Source organism: Alosa pseudoharengus, unplaced genomic scaffold, assembly GCF_046254945.1.
Source record: "Alosa pseudoharengus isolate Yale_2024_CS ecotype anadromous, Long Island Sound unplaced genomic scaffold, YU_APseudo_1.1 YU_APseudo_1.1_scf_7, whole genome shotgun sequence".
Classification (NCBI taxonomy): domain Eukaryota; kingdom Metazoa; phylum Chordata; class Actinopteri; order Clupeiformes; family Clupeidae; genus Alosa; species Alosa pseudoharengus.
The window spans coordinates 37833456-37854226 of NW_027468859.1; the positions used below are offsets into that span (position 1 = coordinate 37833456).

General features: G+C 47.8%; 1 protein-coding gene across 4 annotated transcripts in view; it reads right to left on the reverse strand.

Moving 5' to 3' along the window:
* The window catches only part of arid1b (AT-rich interactive domain 1B), a 73064-nt gene that overhangs the window by 5023 nt on the left and 47270 nt on the right, over positions 1 to 20771 (reverse strand). Inside the window, exons 6-18 of one of the 4 annotated variants that reach the window (XM_076272376.1) lie at positions 19682 to 19771; positions 16073 to 16270; positions 11827 to 12172; positions 11290 to 11553; positions 10060 to 10178; positions 9772 to 9875; positions 5514 to 5723; positions 4927 to 5122; positions 3230 to 3368; positions 2396 to 2565; positions 978 to 1110; positions 345 to 449; positions 68 to 146 (exon numbers count right to left, since the gene is read on the reverse strand). In XM_076272376.1, the coding sequence (XP_076128491.1) occupies positions 68 to 146; positions 345 to 449; positions 978 to 1110; positions 2396 to 2565; positions 3230 to 3368; positions 4927 to 5122; positions 5514 to 5723; positions 9772 to 9875; positions 10060 to 10178; positions 11290 to 11553; positions 11827 to 12172; positions 16073 to 16270; positions 19682 to 19771 (2153 nt within the window). Of the gene's footprint in view, positions 1 to 67; positions 147 to 344; positions 450 to 977; positions 1111 to 2395; positions 2566 to 3229; positions 3369 to 4926; positions 5123 to 5513; positions 5724 to 7288; positions 7430 to 9771; positions 9876 to 10059; positions 10179 to 11289; positions 11554 to 11826; positions 12173 to 16072; positions 16271 to 19681; positions 19772 to 20771 lie in introns of all 4 variants that reach the window. The other 3 variants (XM_076272378.1, XM_076272375.1, XM_076272377.1) reach the window with 3 other exon arrangements.

Genomic DNA, 20771 nt, shown 5'->3' on the forward strand with positions numbered 1-20771 from the left:
TACCAGAGCTGCAACATTTGCAAGGTCCACCTGGCAGATGTAAGAAGAGTGTCCTTTGTGAGCTGACCTGCTGCTGTGGATACATTCCATGTGGTCCGTATGGCATGCCATGTGGGTACTGCTGCCCATAGCCATCAGGCCCATGCCTAGCACAGGAGAAAAGCATGATTACATGTTCTCCATTTACATTTCTTCATTTGCCAGGCGCATTTGCCAGGCGCCAACAGCAACAGAATAACATATATTTTAACAGATATTCTAAAACTTACATATAATTAAATGTAAGTAAATATACCACAATATATTCAAAGATGGAAGTCTCACAAACTGTGCCGTGTTTATACCTCTGATGTGCAGGGTATCTGTTGCCAGGGAACATGTTGGGATCATTGTTGTTCTGGCCTCCAGGGGGCGCAATGCTTCCATCTGGCCCCATAACATGATCAGGTCTGATGGACACAGAATTCAGTGAGCTTTTCATGCCATCAATTGAACCTTTGTTCAATGCTCATACTAATAGGCAGTATTCTGATTTGTTTCTTACAGCCCTTTAAAGAAACCTATTTAAATGAAACTTGGTGGAGGCCAAGCTACTACATTTTGGAGTAGATCAAAGAACATGACACATCTGTCCTCACTATCACATCATTAATGAGCGTCCCGTACTAACAAGACATGCCTAATGCAGGTCTCAAACTACAAGATTTTCAAATTTTTTACGATTTTAAAATCGGATGGTATCACACGCAAAGATAATCTCAGAACAAGGGAGCAGCAAACCTATCCAATCATGTACCTTACCCATAAGGTCTTTTTTTAGCCAATTACAAATAATAATAATAATAATAATAAAAAAATGCATGTGTTGACGGGGAATTCACTAGGCTATGAACAGAATTGAGTTGTAATGTTTCAATAGATGTTACTGTGTGTGTGTGTGTGTGTGTGTGTGTGTGTATGTGTGACACACATCTCACCTCCTGTCAAAGCCAGGGCCATAGGGGTACTGTGGCCGGGGGCCCATGCCCATCCCTGCTGATGATCCGTGGGGATACATCTCCTGCATGCCACTGCCTGGCATCTGGCCTGGCATAAAGGGCTCACTGCCACCTGGCGGAAAGGGGCAAAGGAGAGGAGTGAGCCAAATACTCTTGGGCAAGAGGGCAGAGCTGTCAAACCTAGATGATGGGTTTCTGAACATTCTGACAGATAGTTATATATTTAGGACTGAATGTAGGGATTCTGATGATGTACATCAATGAGATGCCAATAGTTACATATCAAGATTCTATACATCTTCCCAGATAGCTAAGAACAATTCATATACATCACACAGTCAGTCAATATCCACCCATTAAGGATAGTTTTTTATGTTAGGTGAAGTTAAGTATGGGGGCAGACTGAGTGGTTTGCACACTTTTCTAATAATATTTCTCAGAACATCCATATCAGATGATGTAACATGGTGCCAACTATAGAGGGCGCTCTTGTCATACTTTAAAACAGACACTTTTGCTCAGAAGACACGTTTGTATAGCACCAACCAAACGGAACACCTAAAGCATGCTTGTCACCATGGTCTACTATTGCTTTTTGAATTATGTGTTATCCAACTACCACTCATAATTTCCATACTTTTGTATCTGTGACACACAATATCTGGGCTTGTTTGACAAATGCCTTTAGGCTACATAACACAAAAAGCCTCAAAGGCCTATTTATTCAAAAAGAGAACACAAACACCCTAGTTGTTTCAATTCCTGGGAGAGCAGTTGCAATGAAGCACAAACTTTGTGTTTCAACATGAGATAATGACCATTAGTTAAAGGACTATCCTAAAACATAAACCAGATATGAGAGTCCTCCACACGGATTATGTAGCCAGGGTCTGGAGTATGGGCATAGACTTTCTAATGTGGAGACACAGCACTCAAAAAATACTCCATAGAAATGCATGGGGCTAGTTTGTCACGTCAATATGGCCGTTGTCTACACATATCCCACCCCTTCCTCGGCAAAACGTCGACATGTGAATACATTGAGCCAATCATGTGGTGTGATGTGAATACATTGAGCAAATCATGTGGTGTGTTGTGAAGACATCGTGCCAATCATGTGTTGTGATCTCGCCGCTGGAGCAAGATTGGTGTCGTGCAGCCTTGCGCACGCGCATTTCTGCCGAAATGGATGCCCGACGAGTGCCCAAAAAGCGTTGTCAAATGGCCGCTGAGTGGAGGGACTTGCCTAAAAGGACTTTGGTATGGGTCAGGCAGCGTAGGTCAATAAATATGTGAAAACCATAAGTGACAAAGACTTCTAACAGGGATGTACTCCTTATCTCTGATACAAGACCACTATGACCTGGGTTCAGAAGCAATTTCCATGCCCTACTGACCTTTCCTGGGCCCGCCGTATGGGTCCTTGTTGGTATCGAAGCCCATCCTCATGGCGGCGTCAGTGCCCGCCCCCTGCTGGTAGGGGGCGCCAGGGGGCACAGGGCCACGCTTCTGGAAGGCCGGATCACTGCCCTCCGAGAAAGGGTCCTGCACGCTCACGCCTCCAGTCCTGCAGCACACATTACAGGGGTCAGATAAGTAGGCGTGGGAAGCACACATTACAGGGGTCAGATAAGTAGGCGTGGGTGCTTCCTCACAGAGCTGACAGACTACGGACTCCTGCCACCTCTTCTTACAAATGTTTAAGGAAATTACATAGTAACACATTTTGTGCTACGTTTTTTCTCAGAGATTAAACTGATATTTCACCTTTTTGTACCACATCTTCGACACACACATAGGCACATACAACATACACAGAACACTAGCATAGGTATAGACAGTGATTGTATGTTTTGCTCTGTGGGCTGAAACTGAAGAGTAGACTGAATCGCAACATTTGTGGCATATCTGCTCCTGACCTAAGCAACTGTGAAATTATGTGAGTCAGTGCATAAATGTGGACTAGGAGGCGGCATGTAGCTTTACACTAATATTTGGCTTTTAACATCATATATGATCATTTGGCATGCTAATTTTGAAAGCTGAGAGCTGAAATTTTAAAGCTGAATGCTGAATTTAAAGGGAATACTGCTAATTGAATTCGGACAGTGACATATCAGTATCCACTCAGGCGAAAGTTGCCGTTCCAGCACCACTTGCGCTCAGAGACCAAGCATATGTCAGGTCATAAAGTACACGTCAGGTGCAGAGGGAGAGGAACAGGCACCCACCTGCTGCCTTGCTGTGGGGTCATGGGGCCGTGAGGCGTGGTGGCTCGGCTGGGGGGCTTCAGCTCGCCCAGGGTCTCAGTCATGGAGTTGCTGCCTGTAGACTGGGGGGTCTGTGGGCCCTGCAGGGAGCCCGAGTTGGCTGAGAGGAGGAGAGGGGGATGGGCGAGGGAGGACAAGGAAAGATGAAGAAACATGTAAAAATGCTAGAGTCCACGCTTTCGCACAGTGAAATAATATTCATTAATATGTTACAGAACAACCAAGAGTCGAAGCTTTCTCACAGTGAAATAATACTCTGTTATGTTACAGAACAACCTAGAGCCAGTGCTGTCTCACAGTAAGCTGAAGGCTTTTTTCAGTGGATTTGAACACAGTTCTTCCAAACCAAATTAGCCCACAAAAGGTCCAGATAACTTAATAGCACCATGGACGTTACATCAGGTGATGATGAATATTGTATTAGAGTCCATCAATGATAAAAATGTTCAAGACAAAGGGCATAAATACTTGGTTAGTATTGTTATGATTAAAATAAAAATTGATTAGATTAAATGGGTGCAGGTGAGTGAAACGTGTAGATGTACTCTATCTTAAGTGTGCTAGTGATTGTATTCTGGAGGGAAATGGCAGAGAGAGAACTACTGTTCATTCATTGACACTACTTCTTGATCTCCTGCCAGCCCCTATTATATTTCAGCTCAATGTGTGTGTGTGTGTGTGTGTGTGTTACACTGCCCCACTGCTCTCACACTTCCAGCCATAGTGAACTCAAATAACCTCACTACCATATTCAGAGAGAGAGAGCGAGGGAGGGAGGGAGGGAGAGAGAGAGAGAGAGAGAGAGAGGGAGGGAGGGAGGGAGGGAGAGAGAGAGAGAGAGAGAGAGAGAGAGAGAGGGAGGGAGTGTAAAGAGAATGGAAAAAAAGTTGCTGCCTCACTGGTTGGGCAAAAGGGGGTCAGTAGGAGGTCACTTTTGTTTATATCCCTCACACTCCTCCCCCATTAATCCTCTCCCAGGGATTCCCCCTCCGCTGCCTGACAGCCCCCCCCCCCCACACTCTGACATCAGCAGCCATTAGTCCAGATGGGGGAGGGGATTCCCTCAGCTGGCCGCTTGGCAGCTACCCCCCTCCCCCTCTCCCCGCACCTCCCTCCCTCTCCCAGCATATCACAATCACCTGTCAGATATTTATAGCTCGCTGAGTGGTGTCAAGTGCCGAGACGGTGTAGGAGAGCAAGAGAGGGAGGAGGGAGAGAACAGATGAATAACAGGACTTTGGAATCCAGGTGAGTGCAGACCAAAACCACAGCTGTTCTACAGCACGCAGTTGAGTACGGTAGAGCAACTTGGACTAGATGAGTTCTCATTCTTCTACTACACTATTCACAGTATTGGATCATAATAAGCCCCTTTCAACACAGACTCACAGCACAGCAAGTCTCTCAACTCTTTCGTGTCTAATGCACTTCTTGGTTTTCTTCAATTCCTTTAACACATTACAACTGTCTAACCCTTAAATACGGTGACATTAGAACATTACCCAGAAACACGGGTTCATTGGGACGTCAAATCCAACTTAATGTCAGTACAGTGCCGCCATGGTGTGTTTTACAAGATTTACAACTGCTTGAACGGATGACCGCAGTCCATTTCCAACCCTTCCAAGCACTGGGTAGTAACAATTGTCCTCCCTCACCAGGTGACGGAGGCTGGATCCGCGCCTGTGGCGGCTGCTGCTGCGGTTCTGGCGGGGGCTCCTCCCCGCGCTCCACCTTGCACTCGTAGGCAAAAAGGTACTGGATGTACTGCTTCTTCAGGGACGAGGCCGAGCTGCTGGATGTGCCCACGTTGAGGCGGGTGGACAGCTCCCGCCACTTCTTGTTCTTGTTCACCTGAGATGGTTAGAAGCAGCAGGACAGAAAGATGGAGAATTAGAGGGAGGGACACCAGATACCTGTTCCACTACAGAATTGTTTATTCCTGTACTTCTGTTCCTGTAGTTTCTTTGATACAAATTAGAGCTCTATAAATGTTCCATCCTCAAGAGTTCCATTCTCACTTCCTCGTGCTCCCATTCTACTTCCCAACAACTCCTACACACGTTTGTCTCTCCTCTTCAAACTCCACCACCATATTAGAACTCTCTGACCCTTGAATGTGGCGACTTCATAACATAACCCAGGAACACTGGGTCACTGGGATATCAAACTTGGCAATGCCAGTGCTGTACCTGCCGTGTGCTGCTACTGGTCTACCATCCGACTCTCACGCTTGTCCACTCACCATAGCCAGGCCTCCGATCTCACGCACGCACACGTACAAGTGGAACAGATCCAGAGCCTTCTTGCCGACAGCGGGCAGGTTGGGCACCGGCGTGCCCCTCTCCTCCATGAAGGACAGGTAGCGGTCCACCCAGGCCCGCCTCTCTGGCTCCGCGCCCATCTCGTACAGGCGAGTGATCTTCTCATTGGTCATGGTGGCCGAACTGTGCTTCTGCATCGGGAATGGAAGATATTGAGAGAGAGAGAGAGAGAGAGAGAGAGAGAGAGAGAGAGAGAGAGAGAGAGAGATAAAGAAAAAGAGGAAAAAGATTGCAAGTAGGAAAGAGGAAAGCAACAAAGAAAAGAAAGATAGAAAAGAAGGCAAGGGGAAAGAAAGTGAGGAATAGGGTATAAGAGGAGAATGAGAGAAGAGGTGTGAGTGGAAGAATGAAAAATAGAGAGGAATGAAGGGGAGAATTCCATATGAGTGTAGGAGGGTGGAAATAAAGGGAGAAAAATAGGGATATAAAAAAGTGGGGAAGAGGTAGAGTGGTAGAAGGGGAGAAAATCACTTTGTGAGTTTCTCAACCAAGAACAATAACATTTGCTACCACACACACATACACAATAATCAAGACTCAAAGGAGAAGCTGCTCCTAAATGCTGTTCGGAGACCAGCCTTGGCTAGCGCTCTCCCTACAGTCATCATTAGTGCTCTGCTACTGCTCCAGCTCAGCACTGGGGAGGCATGCTTCTCCATTTGGCCTGATCATATTCATGGCAATCTGTGCAGCTTCAGGAGTTCCTGCCAGTGTTTGGGGTGAGGCCTGCATGGAGTGTTGTGGTTCCCATGCAGGCATCCATCTGAGACTGGTGGGGGGGGGTACCAGTTCTAGTTGGCTGGGCTATGTTGTTCTGTTCCCCTCTCTGGGATGTGAAAACACTAGAGGGAGGCTCATCAAGCACTTTGAGGCCAACAGGGACTCAAGGAAGAGCCCCTGCCTTAGGTTCACTTAATCCCCCTCCAATCCAATGGATCCCAATCATGCTTACCCAGGCAGAACAAACTGAATACCCAATCAAGCTGCATCAGCACAGGGAAAAGTGATTTTTTTTATATGGGTACACTATGGCTACTGTACATGTATGAGGAGAGAAGAGGGAGAGAAACAAAAAGACAGACAGAGATAAACTACTACACCAATACACAAATTCTACAGGGGGCACCTGCCTACAGTCTACTGAGCTACTGCGGAGTACTTTCTCATTAAAACAACAAGTCGTCAGCATACAAAACTGAACAAAAATTGGAAATAAGAACGGCTTTACATTGTGAGCAACTGTAATTGTAAGTGTGAGAAACTACCACCCAATGCTCAGACAGGATCTGCTGTGTTATGGCCTCAACCCACAGATGTCTGCCAGAGAGGAGGTGTTAGATATCCAATTGCAATAATATGGAGTTCAGAATGGGATGCAATGAAGAATGACTGTTAAAGCCACAGCCCTCTGTGGTGGAAGGAGAACTGGCAAATTAGACAGCTGGAGGGTGGTTAGAGGTGGGTGAAAGTGTAGAGCAGCCTCTCTCCATCCAATCCTATTTGTGTCTTAATGAGAAAGTCTCAAATGAAAAGTCCACAACATCCAACTTGACTGTGAACATCATGTTAATCAATAAAAAAAAAAGAGGCAAAAACAAGAATAACAAAAAGAAAAATAAATCAAACTCTGAGAGGAACCAAAAGAAGATGAACACAGAAAAAAAGAAGAATGGAGAACAGTGCGTGTGGCACTTACAGGGCTGGTGGGGGTCTTTGGCCAGGCAGGGCTGCTAATGCTATCACTATCCTCGCCGTGATAGGAGGACAGACTAGCAGGACTGGGGGACAGAGGGGAGGGGGTGGGGGGCTGGGACACACACTGAGAGCTGTAGCTGTCCTGTGACAGAGAATAGAGAGGACAAGCACGCACACATACACACATACATCCACACACACATCCACACATACATACATACATACATACATACATCACACACACACACACACGCGGGGCCACATGGTGAGAGATGGCTTAATCCTTTATTCTTTTATCCTGACACACATAAGTGCACACACTCGCTCCCTGGCTTTCCCTCTCACATACTCACAAACAAATGCACTCAAATACACACACACATACACGTGTTGCAAAACCTGTCTTCAAAGCCCTCCAGTTTGGGTAAGATCAGGGCCCTGCGGAGTGTACTCATACTCAGCAGAAACACCACCTTACTGTACTGGCTAATGCGCTCTCAGCAGCAGCAGATTTAAGCTGAAATGAGCGCTCACAAATGTGGCCTCTTTCAAGCGACTTGCCTACTTTCAGAAATAGGGGTGGGAATCGCTGAGTAACTCAAGAATCGATACGGTCATGACACTTTGCCCACGATAATGATAATATCACGATATCAAGATATCTGTGTAAATGAAGAAAAATAACAATTTGGCCAATAACCAATGCCGATATCTTTTTCTTCCTTTGTTTGTTGTTTTTGTTGTTAATTATATCCTTTAGTAGAGTGGGAAGAAAAATATTCATAAAAAAGAAAAATACTATTTCAGGCATTTCATAGCACAACATTTACCTAGTGCAGAATTGACGCAGCATAACAGATAAATATCAGCCACTGCCATCGGTAAATGTCAGATAAATTTGCCGATAGCCGATGTTGGCCGATATATCAGTGCATCCCTAGTATTCATTCACCGAGTACCTACATTCATTTGATAAGCACAACCATGAGAATACAAGTAGTGACTGGAGAGTCAGATTGGCAAATGAGTCTGTTTAGAATATGAATTGTAGAATTTCATATTTTTGTAAAAATATAACTAGCGCCAGCGTATCCATAACGTATAGCAAAAAAAGAACTTGTACGTTCTACTGCCGTATCTCTATTTTGTCCCACCCCTATTCAGAAACCAGCATTCTCCACAATATGCATACACATGTGTGAGGACTGAGTGCATTAGCGGCGATGAAAACACTGCCTAGCCATAGGAGTAGCTGTTAGGGCAAGCGGAACTGGTTGGTAGCATGCAGTTACACACTGGCACAAAGTCAGGCGGTACAGTAGGCAGGGGGGCTCTGCAAGAGCAGACGATAATAGCGTTCCTCGAAATCTTGCTCACAGTCAAAACCTTTCGACATAGGGGGGGGGCAAAAAGGGTTCTACTAATGTAACTGCAGTTGCCATGACAGCGGCAGGAAATAAGTCAGGGAAGGGAAAAGTGAGTTTAAGAAGGGATCATTCAGATCCAATGAAAAAAAGGCATTTTTCCCCTGATGTGTGAATTGTCACTAGTCTATGATGTTCGTCTGTTTTCCCGTGTCTGCAGTAATGAAGAGAAACCCCAGTGGGAGAGGAAGAATAGAGGAGTTTGGGTAGAATAGGAGAGGGGGGGGTGACAGTCTTTTGCTAACCACCTAGCAGAGTAAGGATGAAACCAGATATATTTTTTATCTAAGGGGGTGCATAGATATCAAAAGGAGACACAACAACAACAAAGAGACTAAACATAACGATACCACAAACATAAACAAAAAGTGTTAGTTTGCAGCACTGCAAAGGATAACAAGCCTCAGAGGAACAAAGGTTATTTCAGTATGGGGTTGTATCTAGTGTTGTGTTCACACCAATCAAAGACACAGGCAAGTGCCAGTGAGACACAAGACAAGTCTGCAGCGGAGAGCTATGGAATCTCTTGCTGAGAGGAGAGGTGTACGACCTCTCAGAAAATTGACACATAACATCTCAACTTCTCAACTCAGTCTCCACGCTCAGCACATGAGAAAATATACGGCTGAGGCAGTCTGCTGTACTTTGAACTTTGCACAGGACCCTTTGGAGGGATCCGTGAAATCAGCTTATCTGATTGAAGCTAAACAAGACAAAACAATTGTCCGACTGCACTCTGAGCTGCATGGCCTGCTTAGACAGGCTCCGAGGGGAGCGCAATTGATGAGATCTGTGGGAAGTGTGTCTTGAAGTCCAGCATACTGAAGCAAGTAACAACAGTGGCATTAGGAAACTCAGAGCATGGTAAGAAAGAAATGGTGAGCCGGTGTTTTGCTACGGTCCATGAGCCGTCAGGCTTGCTGTTAGAAGGCTGGTCTAGTAGGCAACATGCTACAGCCAACTGCTTATTTACAGGACTGCTAAAGGGAGAGGGCAAAGTCAGTAGCAGGGAGATTGACAGATGATGAAAAAGGTTCCAATTGGCAGGTTCTGACCATACCTTGGGTTTGGGTGGCTCTGAGGGAACCACACCCACTTCTTTATGATCCACCCTCTGTTTAGCATTTGCGGACACTGGGCCATCACCTTGCATGGGCATAGGGCCTGAGAAGACACACACACAAGCATGCATACTTTAATAACCAAAGGCAGAGCATATTTTGTGTTCAAAACCAGCAATGGCAATTATGTTGAATCAAATGAAGCCATAGCCTTCTTGGTGCTAACGTGCTATAAGAAATATAGAAACTTGTGCTATTGGAATACTAGCTCTATAAAGGATCCAAACCTTGCGGCGGGGTGTTGTATGGGGGCCCTTGAGGAGTCATCCTACCGGAGCCGCTGGCTGGCGGCTGACTGAAGGCGGCCCCTGGGCCCATAGGAGGCATGCCAGGGTAGCCACCCGGCCTGCAAAGCAAAGCAAAGCAAAGGAAGAGATGGGCATTAGAGACGTTTCTGAGGTTCCAAGACCATGGAGAGAAAATAAACACCAAGATGTTGTGAACAGAACAACATGCACTGAGTTCTCTTCAGTCTACAACAGTGTTAGCTATTTCAGTTACAGAGAAAGAGAAGTCCAATGCCTTTAAGTGTACAAAGCCTTGGAAGAAAAAATTAAAATCAGACACAAAACAGAAAGGAAGAGCGTTTGTTCTTTGATTTACGCACTCCTCCTTGCAAACCTGAAGGCAAGAGCAAAGCGAGAAGAGGAAGCACATCTTTGACATTTAAGCGTCTCTTATTCATGGCATAGATCGACTCTGGGAAAAGGTTACGAGAATAACTTTGGCAAGGATTCACCCCTCTGCTCTCTCAGCGTTCCACTGCAGTTTGATGTATGGAGCGGGTGTGTTTGCTTTGAGTCTAAGAATCAGGAAAATACCCAGTGGCAATGAGGAGACACTCATGCAACTGCCAAAACACCCAGGCTAATTAAGACATGTGGAGCAAATCGGAACACCATGCCAAAATTCCAGTTCCACCTCCACGGGTGAGTAGTCTTTGAGGCCGGGGAAATGTTTGAGATAGATGTTCAGTAGAGAGATTTATTTTCCATGCTCCCCTATTCCCCACCCACCCAACAGTATCCCACATCTTACAAGCAAGGGCCCTGGAAAAAGAAGATGAGGATGAAGGTTAGAGGCAGACATGCACGCAGTGTTGCCTGGTGTTTGAAGCATATACGACTGTTAGGCGTGCGGGTAAGTGAAGCCTGCTGGAACCACGGAGTGCCAGCATCAGCAGAAGTCCAGCTCAGCCCACAGTCGCTCTCACGGGGTTCGGCCTAGTGCAGCTCTGCCCAGGCACTCTGGAGGTCCAAGCTGCTAGAGAACTGAACTGCACCCCCACACACACACTTGACATTAATCTTCAGACGCTCAGCCTCTTTGGCTGACATGTGTGTAACCATAGCGTAGGGCTGTAACTCATCTCTACAGCAGGTTAGACCTCCATGAGCAGGACTGGGTACCACAGGAATGGTGTGACCCAGGAGCAAGCAACCCCTGCCAGCACCTACCCGTACTGCTCAGCCTGAGGCCCCAGAGGAGGAGGCTGCTGGGTCTGGGGCTGGGTGGAGGGGGCGCTGAAGTGAGGGTGGTGGGGGTGTGGATGGGGGTGGGGATGGGGATGGGGGTGGGGGTGTGGATGGGACAGGTGAGGATGGGGATGTTGTTGGTGGGAGTGGGGCGATGAGAGGGGCCCGGGTCGACCCCCTGGCCCAGGCAGGCTGGGGTAGACCGGAGATCTGGCAAATGGAGGCCTAGATGGGGCAGAACAGCCTCTGTGGTCAGGTAAAGAATTGGTTAAGAGCACATCCTTGCATAACATCCTAAAAAAAACCCCAATATGGGCTCAAGTCCCTAATAATTTCCCCAAATGCCCAGCACGTAGAGGTGGACAAATCAGATGTTAAGGTGTGTGTGAAGGTGAGGGTGAGAAGACGATCAATGGTGAGGAGTAAGATAAACAACTTTCAAAGACAAATCTGTACCAATCCTCTTTGTGGCTGTGGACATATGCAATAACCTTTCATCCTTTCATATGATAGTCTCACCTGGTCTGTCCGACTGAAGGGGAGCCCTGGATGCCCCCTGCTCCAGGCTCCTGGGGTTTCCGACCGACCCCCGGCAGGGGCGGACCCATGCCCGGCCCTGCCGGCTGTGGTATGCTGGGCGAGGTGGGCGCCATGTTGTTGGCGTTGTTGTTGCCTGGGTAGGGGCGCCCGCCTGTGGTCTGCCCTGGCCCTCTCCCAGCGGGGACGGAACCACAGTGCTGTCCTGGGCCCTGCCCGTGCATGGGGCTGCTGGCGTTCATGCCCAGGCTGTTGCCCATGCCAGGGCTGGGGCCACTGTAGTTGGCACTGGGGGTACCTCCATAATTGGGTGGCCGTTGGTAATTACCTGAAAATACAGAGGGAAACATCAGAATTCCTTTATTCCCTATAGAATCGGAATTCCTCAACAAGAGTGCTGTTCAGACAGGGTAGGGTAAGGATTCAGGGGCCTTAGTAGGGTAAGGATTGTTTGGTGAAACATTCATCACTTGATGACAGATGGGCACTAGGCACATGGCTGCAGGCGTCTGTAAAAATGCTTTGAAACAATCACGTACTATGGTGCCATAGAAATAAAACTAAACTGAATCTATAGATAGTAAGACAGTGACACATGAAAGCCAACATGGCGGTTGGTGACAATCTCAGCATATCAATCTGTTGTCACCAAACACCTCAGCTTTAACAGACTGTTTCTACGCTTCAAGTCCCAGTGCAAAAATGAGAGGGAGGAGGGCAGGAGGGAGAGAAAAATCTGAAAATATCCACCAGTGATCCAGGCCCAAGGGAGGAGTGTCATCTCCAAATAGCTAGCTCTTCCCTCAGCAGTGCGTTCACATTTATTTATTTGATTTAAAATTCACGTATCTTCCCTCTAGTTTTGCTCCAGCTGTTGGGTGGGTACAGGTTTATGACATATCTACTTGCTTAAGGTTTCATCCCCCCATGCGCATACGCAAGGGATAATGTATAGAACGCCGGAAACATAGTTCGCAACAAAACACATTGAACTTTAGAACACAGCTGATCAACCGTCTGCCTTCACTTTTGAATGTTCCAGTTCTTGCGTAGTGATATGAAATACCTGAAGTAGAAGCACAAACTCCGTTGCCATTGACAGCGGTAATTATATGTTTGCAGCGGTAATTACATGAAAATATTTTACCGTAGAACTTTGGGAAGCCCATTCAAGTCAATGGAGCGTTCTACTTGCCTTGTGAAGAGCCGTGTAATAGGTACAGGTACGTACACACACACACTCACACACACACACGCGCACGCACGCACACGAGAGACGTTCACAAACACTCATAGGGCCTCTCTCCCATCATGTTAGAGAGAGGGAAACAGAGGAAAAGAGAGACCAAGAACATTACTTTTGATGTCATACACAAGTTCCAAAAATACATGTGGTGGAGTGGGTGGGGGTCCATACTGTAGCGATGCTCAGTGGCTCCTCTAACAAGCTCCTTCACAGTCGGGGGAACGAGCAGAGGGGGTCGGTGGGGGAGTGGGATGCAGAGACAGAGGCAGGGCCCTGCCAGAACTAGGCTGGGCCCTGGAGCTATGCCAATTACACGGCAACTCGCTGCGCTGGCCCTGGAGAGAGCCGGGATAATCCGGAAATTTCCCCCGGGGGAAGGGGTGCATTGGGGGATGGGGGTGACACCAATCTGTAAGATGCGTCTCCCTCCCTCCCGAACAACAACAATAATAATAAAAAAAACCTACTATACTGCTTAAGTGATTCACAGCCTCCAGCCAAACCAAAATACGTGCTCTTCAATCTCTGAGGGATTAAGAGTGTGGGGGTCTGAGTGCATAGCAGGAAATGTGATGGAATACATCAACTCGATAGATGCAAAACCTATGTCACAAAATCCAGAGGTGTCAGGAAGAAGAAAAACACCGTTGTGTCAAAACAAAACCCAAGAACGAGAGAAAAAAAAATAACTCCATGACTTGTTTTTAGGTCAGACATCAGACAGTTTAATTATAACACTGTCACTTCCTGAAACAACCAAGATATGATGAGGTTTTGCGCTGACAACTTTCAAATGCAGGAGATAAAAACATCAATGCTGATATACTGTATTCAGTAGAACTTTGAGTAAAATGACAGTATTAGATTAATATCATAGATCTAGAAGTCAAGGCATTATACTGCTGAAAAGCTACCTGCCTTTTTATTATTTTTTTTATGTCAAATAACACAATCCTCATCGTCTGCAGGTTGGACTGACTCCATAAAATGTCAGGAAGTAGTAAAATCAAATGACTTGCTTTACGTATGAAAATCACTCACAACTGGGATAGTATTGGCTTTGTGTTAGACCCCATCGCACCAGTCCAGGTGCTGGCTATTTTTGCATAAGTTGGCGCCTCCAGACTTTTGACTACAGCTCACACTCAACATTGTTTCGAAACTAAAACCTCACATAAACAAATAAAAAATCTTCTGTAGGAGCGCATGCCTGTATGTGTGAGGGCGTGCGTGTGAGATTATGGAGACAGATCAGTGTGTGTTGGTGCTAGCTAAAAAGAACATGTGATTTTTGTTATTGTGCGTGTGCATGCGTGTGTGTGTGTGTGTGTGTGTGTGTGTGTGTTTGAGTGTGTTTGCGTGCGAGTGTGAACGTGCATGCGTGCGTGTGTAGCCCTTTAGCGTCAGTGTTTCCATGTTGGCAGTGGAGGTTTATTGCCCACTGGTGTGGAGCAGGCCAGACAACAGACAGAGCTGATGCCAAACACAACACTAGTGCTGCTGCCTCCACAGCACAACTAACCCTACAACCACACCACCACACACACGACAATCAAGTGTGTGTGTGTGTGTGTGTGTGTGTTCAGAGTGCCATTGTACTACAACCACACCACCAGACCAAATCACCACACACACGACAATCAAGTGTGCGTGTGTGTTCAGAGTGCCATTGTACTACAAACACCAACCACACCAAATCAGTCATTACACACACTACAATTAATTTTAATTGTGTGTGTATGTTCAGAGTACTATTGTACTACTACCACACCAACAGACCAAATCACCACACACACCACAATCAATTTCAATTGTGTGTGTGTGTGTGTGTGTGTGTGTGTGTGTGTGAGAGTGTGTGTGTGTGTGTGTGTGTGTGTGTGTTCAGAGTATCCCATTTAAAGGCTGGAAAGGGCAGCATTTTTTCCCCCTTTGTAAACTGTAAGTATGTTTTCAAAGTCTGCGTATGTGGTGTGTGTATGTCAGTGAGTCAGCCTGAGCTCCTTCCATTCCTAGGCTGCAGCAGAGAGTGAGCCTCTTCAATTTCCCCCCTCTTTTCCCCTCTGAATGTTTATTTAGCTGTGAAGCACAATCAGCCCGAGTCTTCGGCCTCTCTGTGGCCCACACCAGAGCAGAGCGGAGCAGAGCCGCTCGCTAAGGGGGGGTGGGGGGTGGACCAGCAGCACCGGACCAGCTGCACCTCAGCTCTCCCACCAGCCCCAGGCCAGGACTCAGTCTCAGGGCCCACTCATCAAGAGGAGAGAGGGAGGAGGGTGAGAGAGGGGGAGAGGGAGAGAGATAGGGAGAGGTGGAGAAAGAAAGAGAGAGAGAGAGAGAGAGAGAGAGGTGGGAGAGGAGATGGGCTGCTGTAACAGAGTGCCATTCTTTTACAATCAGTGCTAGCCATAACATTACAGGCTGCTAACTCTGTACAGGTGCACATCAGTGCGGAATTTCTTCCAGATGAGCACGTAGATACACACATAAGCAGTCACACACACACACACACACACTCTCACACACATACGTGTGCAAACATGCACGCACACACACACACACACACACACCTGGTGCCCAGAATGTGTAAAAACATGCGCAGATGTATGCATAGAAATCCACTGACTCATTTCTGTGTTTTCACATGTGTCTGTAAATGTTCAGACACACAAATGCATGCGTGCGCACGCACACACGCACACACACACACACGCACACACGTCGTCCAACTTGTGTGATCAATGACCAATCAGCTGAATCAACAGGGGAGCCCACCTCATCCACTCTGCTGTTTTCACAGGCCCTATTAGCGCTCCACAAATTAGGTCAACAATGCCTGAGCAGTAATTTCATCCCTGACAAATTGGAACAACACAATGGATTCCAACTGTGAACGGTGTAGCACGACAAATCGCGCCAAAAATCACTCCCTCACATGAGCAGTAAAATAAAGGACAAATGGTGATGAAGGATATCTAGGCATGGTACCTGAGGGGCCATACTGCCCACTCTGAGGGCCGTAGGGCGGGCCGCCCTGGTGCGGGTAGGGGCCCATGCCGTGGTGCATGGGGCCGGCTGGAGAGGGGTGTGGGGACATGGAGGGTCCGCCAGGCTGCTGCTGCTGCTGCTGCTGCTGGGCACCAAACTGGGGCCCTGGGGCACCCCGCTGCATGCTGGGAGCAAATCCTGAGAAGGAGGGAAAAGGGGAAACGGTTAAGTACAGCACGTGCTGCTGAAGGCCAGAGAGAAGATGGACAAGGGAAAACAGGTAGAGAAACATAGAGACAAAGACAGAGCGAGTGTGTGTGAGTGTGTGTGTGTTTGTGTTTGTGAGTGTGCGCGCACAAGCAGGGGGTAATGACAGGAGAAGAGTGAAACAGTTGGCAAGGCAAATAAATAAATTTGAACATTTAAGGGCAATTTCATCACTAATTTGGAAAGAGAAAAAAAATAAATTGGAAAGGCAATTACATGCTAATGATGGGGGTTAATTCATGGGCACTCTGAGAAGGCACAGTCTCCAACCCATTTATTATCCAAACCACTCAGATGCCATTATGTAAATCCACACTGACATGTCAACCACAAAAAGCCTCAACAAAGTAGAGATTTTTTTTTCTTTTATTATACAACGATTTTTCCATGGCACCATCTACTTCTACAATGACCAAAACAATACAGGCACACATCCATGACAAACCACTTTTACAGTCATTGCAAAGAAATGTTCTCTGTGTGAACACCTTAAGTCTCTGAGTGAATATGTCTGGTAGAGCTATGGCCCTATCGTTCACCGGTACCTGTGGCTAGCTTTCTGCCTCTTTGCACATGTTTTGCACTTCAGTGAGTTTAGCTCTAACTGGCTAGTGCTGAGGAGGCTGATGGAAAGACAGAGGAGGGAGGGAGAGGGGGAGGAAGGGAGGGAGAGAGGGAGGGAGGGAGAAAGGGAGAGAGAGAGAACAAAGGATAAACTCCCATCTCTTTCTCTCCCACTCTCCCTCCACTGCTCTCTGCAAGGGGAGCAGTGAAAACCGTGTGTGTTTTTTAAATTGCCTGGAAAATACACAAATTGGTGGGGCAGGCTTTGTAGAAAGTGTCTGAGAGGGTGGACATGTGTGTGTGTGTCTGTGTGTGTGTGTGTGTGTGTGTGTGTGTGTGTGTAGGAAAGCATGCACATGCATACACTGACAGGGCTGAGAGCAGGCCAGCCATTAAGTATATTTTGGGGGAGCTCTCAGACGTTCAACCTGACACAAACAAAACAAGTGTCCACGCTAGACTGAGCCCTCTGGCCCAAAGACTCAAGTGGTATCACAAACACTGGTGTGACGGGTGTGTGTGTCTGTGTGTGTGTGTGACATGTGTGTGGATATGTTCTTAAAATATGAAGAAATTGGTTCCAAAATGCTATATATCCATTTTAAAAACCATTATTAAGTCATGTTTAATTGTGTTTTAATTTAATTGTGTATCTTCGGTAATATCAATAATTTTGTGTTTAGTGTTGTTTTGATTAAAGCGATGGTTCGGAGTAATTTCACCCTAGGGTCCTTTGCACCATGACCCCGAGCCAAACACCCTCCCAGAACCTGTTTTCCCTTGGTCGAACCCTGGTCGAGTAGCGCTGTCAGAAACTAATGAGTTGGTCATGGTGCCAAGGACCCTGGGGTGAAATTACTCCGAACCATCGCTTTAAGTACAGTAACGATAAATCAAATAGCAATAACCCAATTACAGTTCCACTGAAATTACCTGGAAAACTCTACAAAAATGTTAAAAATTATTCATGAAAGAGCGTTTTGGAACCACTCTTCACATGTTTATGTGTGTGACAGCATGGTTGCTCTGTGACTCGATGTTTGTATGCATGTGTATTTTATTCGTTATAGTGTGATTGTGCGTGCTGGACTGTAAGTGTGTGTGTGTGTGTGTGTGTGTGCGCGAGCTCCTTCGCGCTCTTAGTGGAGGCTCTTGGCGTGTGTAGATTGGCTGCACGCTGTGGCGGAGCGGCCTGAGATTGTGAGTAATGAGAGGAGGCCCTGTTGCCAGGGACGGCTGGCAGCAGAGAACAGTGCGTACACACACACACACACACACACACACAAAGACACAGAGACAGACACACACAGAGAGAGACACAAACATACACACACACACAATACACAGAAGACAGATGGACACACACACACACACACACACACACACTCTCTCTGCTCCAGCGGGCTGGGTTGCGTTCAGCCCCTCTGGCCTCCGGCTAACAGCTACAATCCTGCAGCCATCTCACCTGGGCCAGTTTAACCGCTAATGGTTAACAGCTATCCAGCGCGAGTTTCCTCCACTCCACTCTGGAAAGCTCCGGGGAAAAAAAGCAACCACCACTAATGACTAAGAGAGGGGAAAGAGAGGGGAGACTAATCTGCTCTCCAATTTAGGACGCATAGTTACACCATGACAGGACAGCTCTTCCATTTAAGGACGTGGGGAGTGGAGGCTCGGTGGGTCCACTGGAGAGGGTGGCTTCAGCCCAACGTCACTGTGGTCTAAACACAAAGCTCAAGGACCATGACCAGGAGCAGCAGCTAGCAAAATATTTGGCTGGTGAGGCCTCTACCAAACCTACTGCCATACAAACATGAGTAAGAGAGCTATACTGTTACCGATACTTTTTCCCAGCTTGTGTGGGAGAAAACGGTGACTGACGATAAGAAATGCCACACAGAGCAGTCACACAGATATTTCATTGTTTGTTTGCTACTGTATGTCTACAGGGTCTTTTGAGCGCGCACACTTGACACAGCACTGGCTGGGCATGACGAGTCGTCCATTCCCTGACCACACAGAGCTGCGGAATTCTGCTGCGATCAATCAGGCCTGCTGACATCACCCGCCGCCCCTGGCACGCCAGGCACCGCAGCGCATGGAGCCGCATCAGGCACGGCATCACAGAACCGCAACCGCTGCCGTCCCGCTCGTTTGCTTTGGCTGGCTTCTGTTTGAAGTGAAAGAGTGTGTGTGTGAGTGTGTGTGTGTGTGGGGGGGGGGGGGGGGGGGCACTGGAGTGGGGGTAGGGGTGGCTTCGACTCAAACCTTTAACTTTGTGCCTGACGCTTCTTCACAGGGTTGGCACGTGTGCCACAGAAAGCAAACAAGCGGGTGGCTAGCGGCGGCGCTGGCATCGGTCACCAGAGCGGAACGGGCAAATGGGCCGCAGGCGTGCGGAGCGGCGCTGCCCCTGACTGCGGGCCTGAATTAGCCGAGAGCGTCCCGGCAGGGAGGCCCTGACAGGTGGTCGTATGTCAGCCAAATGAGGCCATTCATTTGCCATGGCAGTGGAAAACGTCTGGAAACAGCCATGGAGACTGACACGGACATGCTCACATGCACACTGAATGAGAGAGAATATACAGTATACGCACACACACACACACACAAACACAAACACACACACACACGTTGAACCATTAAGGCAACATGGCTGACACTGACATGCTGGAGTTGGTTTGTTATGTGGAAAGCATGACAGGTCCTTTGGGACTGAGGGAGGAGTGTGTATGTGTGTGTGTATGTGTGTGTGTGTGTGAGAGTGTGTGTACTCACCTCTGTCCTGAGACATGGGTGACTGACTCAGAGTGGAATGGGAGCCCACATCTGACATATTTCCAGGGGTCTGCGGGGCCATCTGAGTGCCTGCAGAAAACACACACCACACACACACACACCACACACACACCCCACACACACACCCCACCCACACACACACACACACACATGCTTTGAATACACTTTACCCCACACCTGTAGTACTCAGCTGGAACCTGGAACACCCAGACCACATCACACACTCCTAGTGGCATTTGGGTCTTTTAATGAGTCTTTTAGGAGCATTGATATCACTCCTGTCTGTCTGTCTGCGTGTGTGTGTGTGTGTGCGTGTGCGTGTGTGTGTGCGTGTGTCTGCCACGCTGCGGAGGACCACATGTCAGCGGCGCTCCAGCCTGGGTGCTAATGAGTGACTGGTATCCCAGCGGAGACGCGGAGCGCACGGGGGACACGGGCTGCCACCAGCCTCGTTATCCAGACCCAGAGCACGCCGAGCACAGCCAGGGCCAGAGACATGCAGCCTCAGCTGCTCCAACAGGGGGGGGAAAAACAAATGAAAGGAAGAAAGAAAGAAAAGGAAAAAGGGAACTGGGGAGGGAAGAAAAAGTCTTCACTGCCCCGGCTAGCGGTCAAATCAAAACACACTCCCCGGCTCACAGTGGCCAGCACTGTAGGAGAGAGTAATTGTGTTAAACTGACTCCGAACCGCTAACAGAGTTTTGTGAAACTATTTTAATGAGTGAGAGGCTTGTTTGGACACTCGGGGGTTGGGGATGGACACAGCTCTGTCCTCTGACCCGGCCGTGTGTGTGTGTGTGTGTGCCTGCGTGTGTGTGTGTGCGTGTGAGGGAGAGGACAGTAGAGAAACAGACACATCAAGTCATGCTTGCCCGCTCCCCTAAATGGCCTCGGCTGCCCCAGTAATCCGCGTGAAGTGAGCCTGGACTGCTGGCTCGGCGGCGAGACCCCTGACTGAGCCCTGGTGTGGTGTCTGTGCCGGACCACTGGCCCCCTGGGGGCCACCGCGGTTCCCCATTAAAACAACCCGTCTGACTGGGTCTGTTATCCAAACAACAGCTACCGAGCC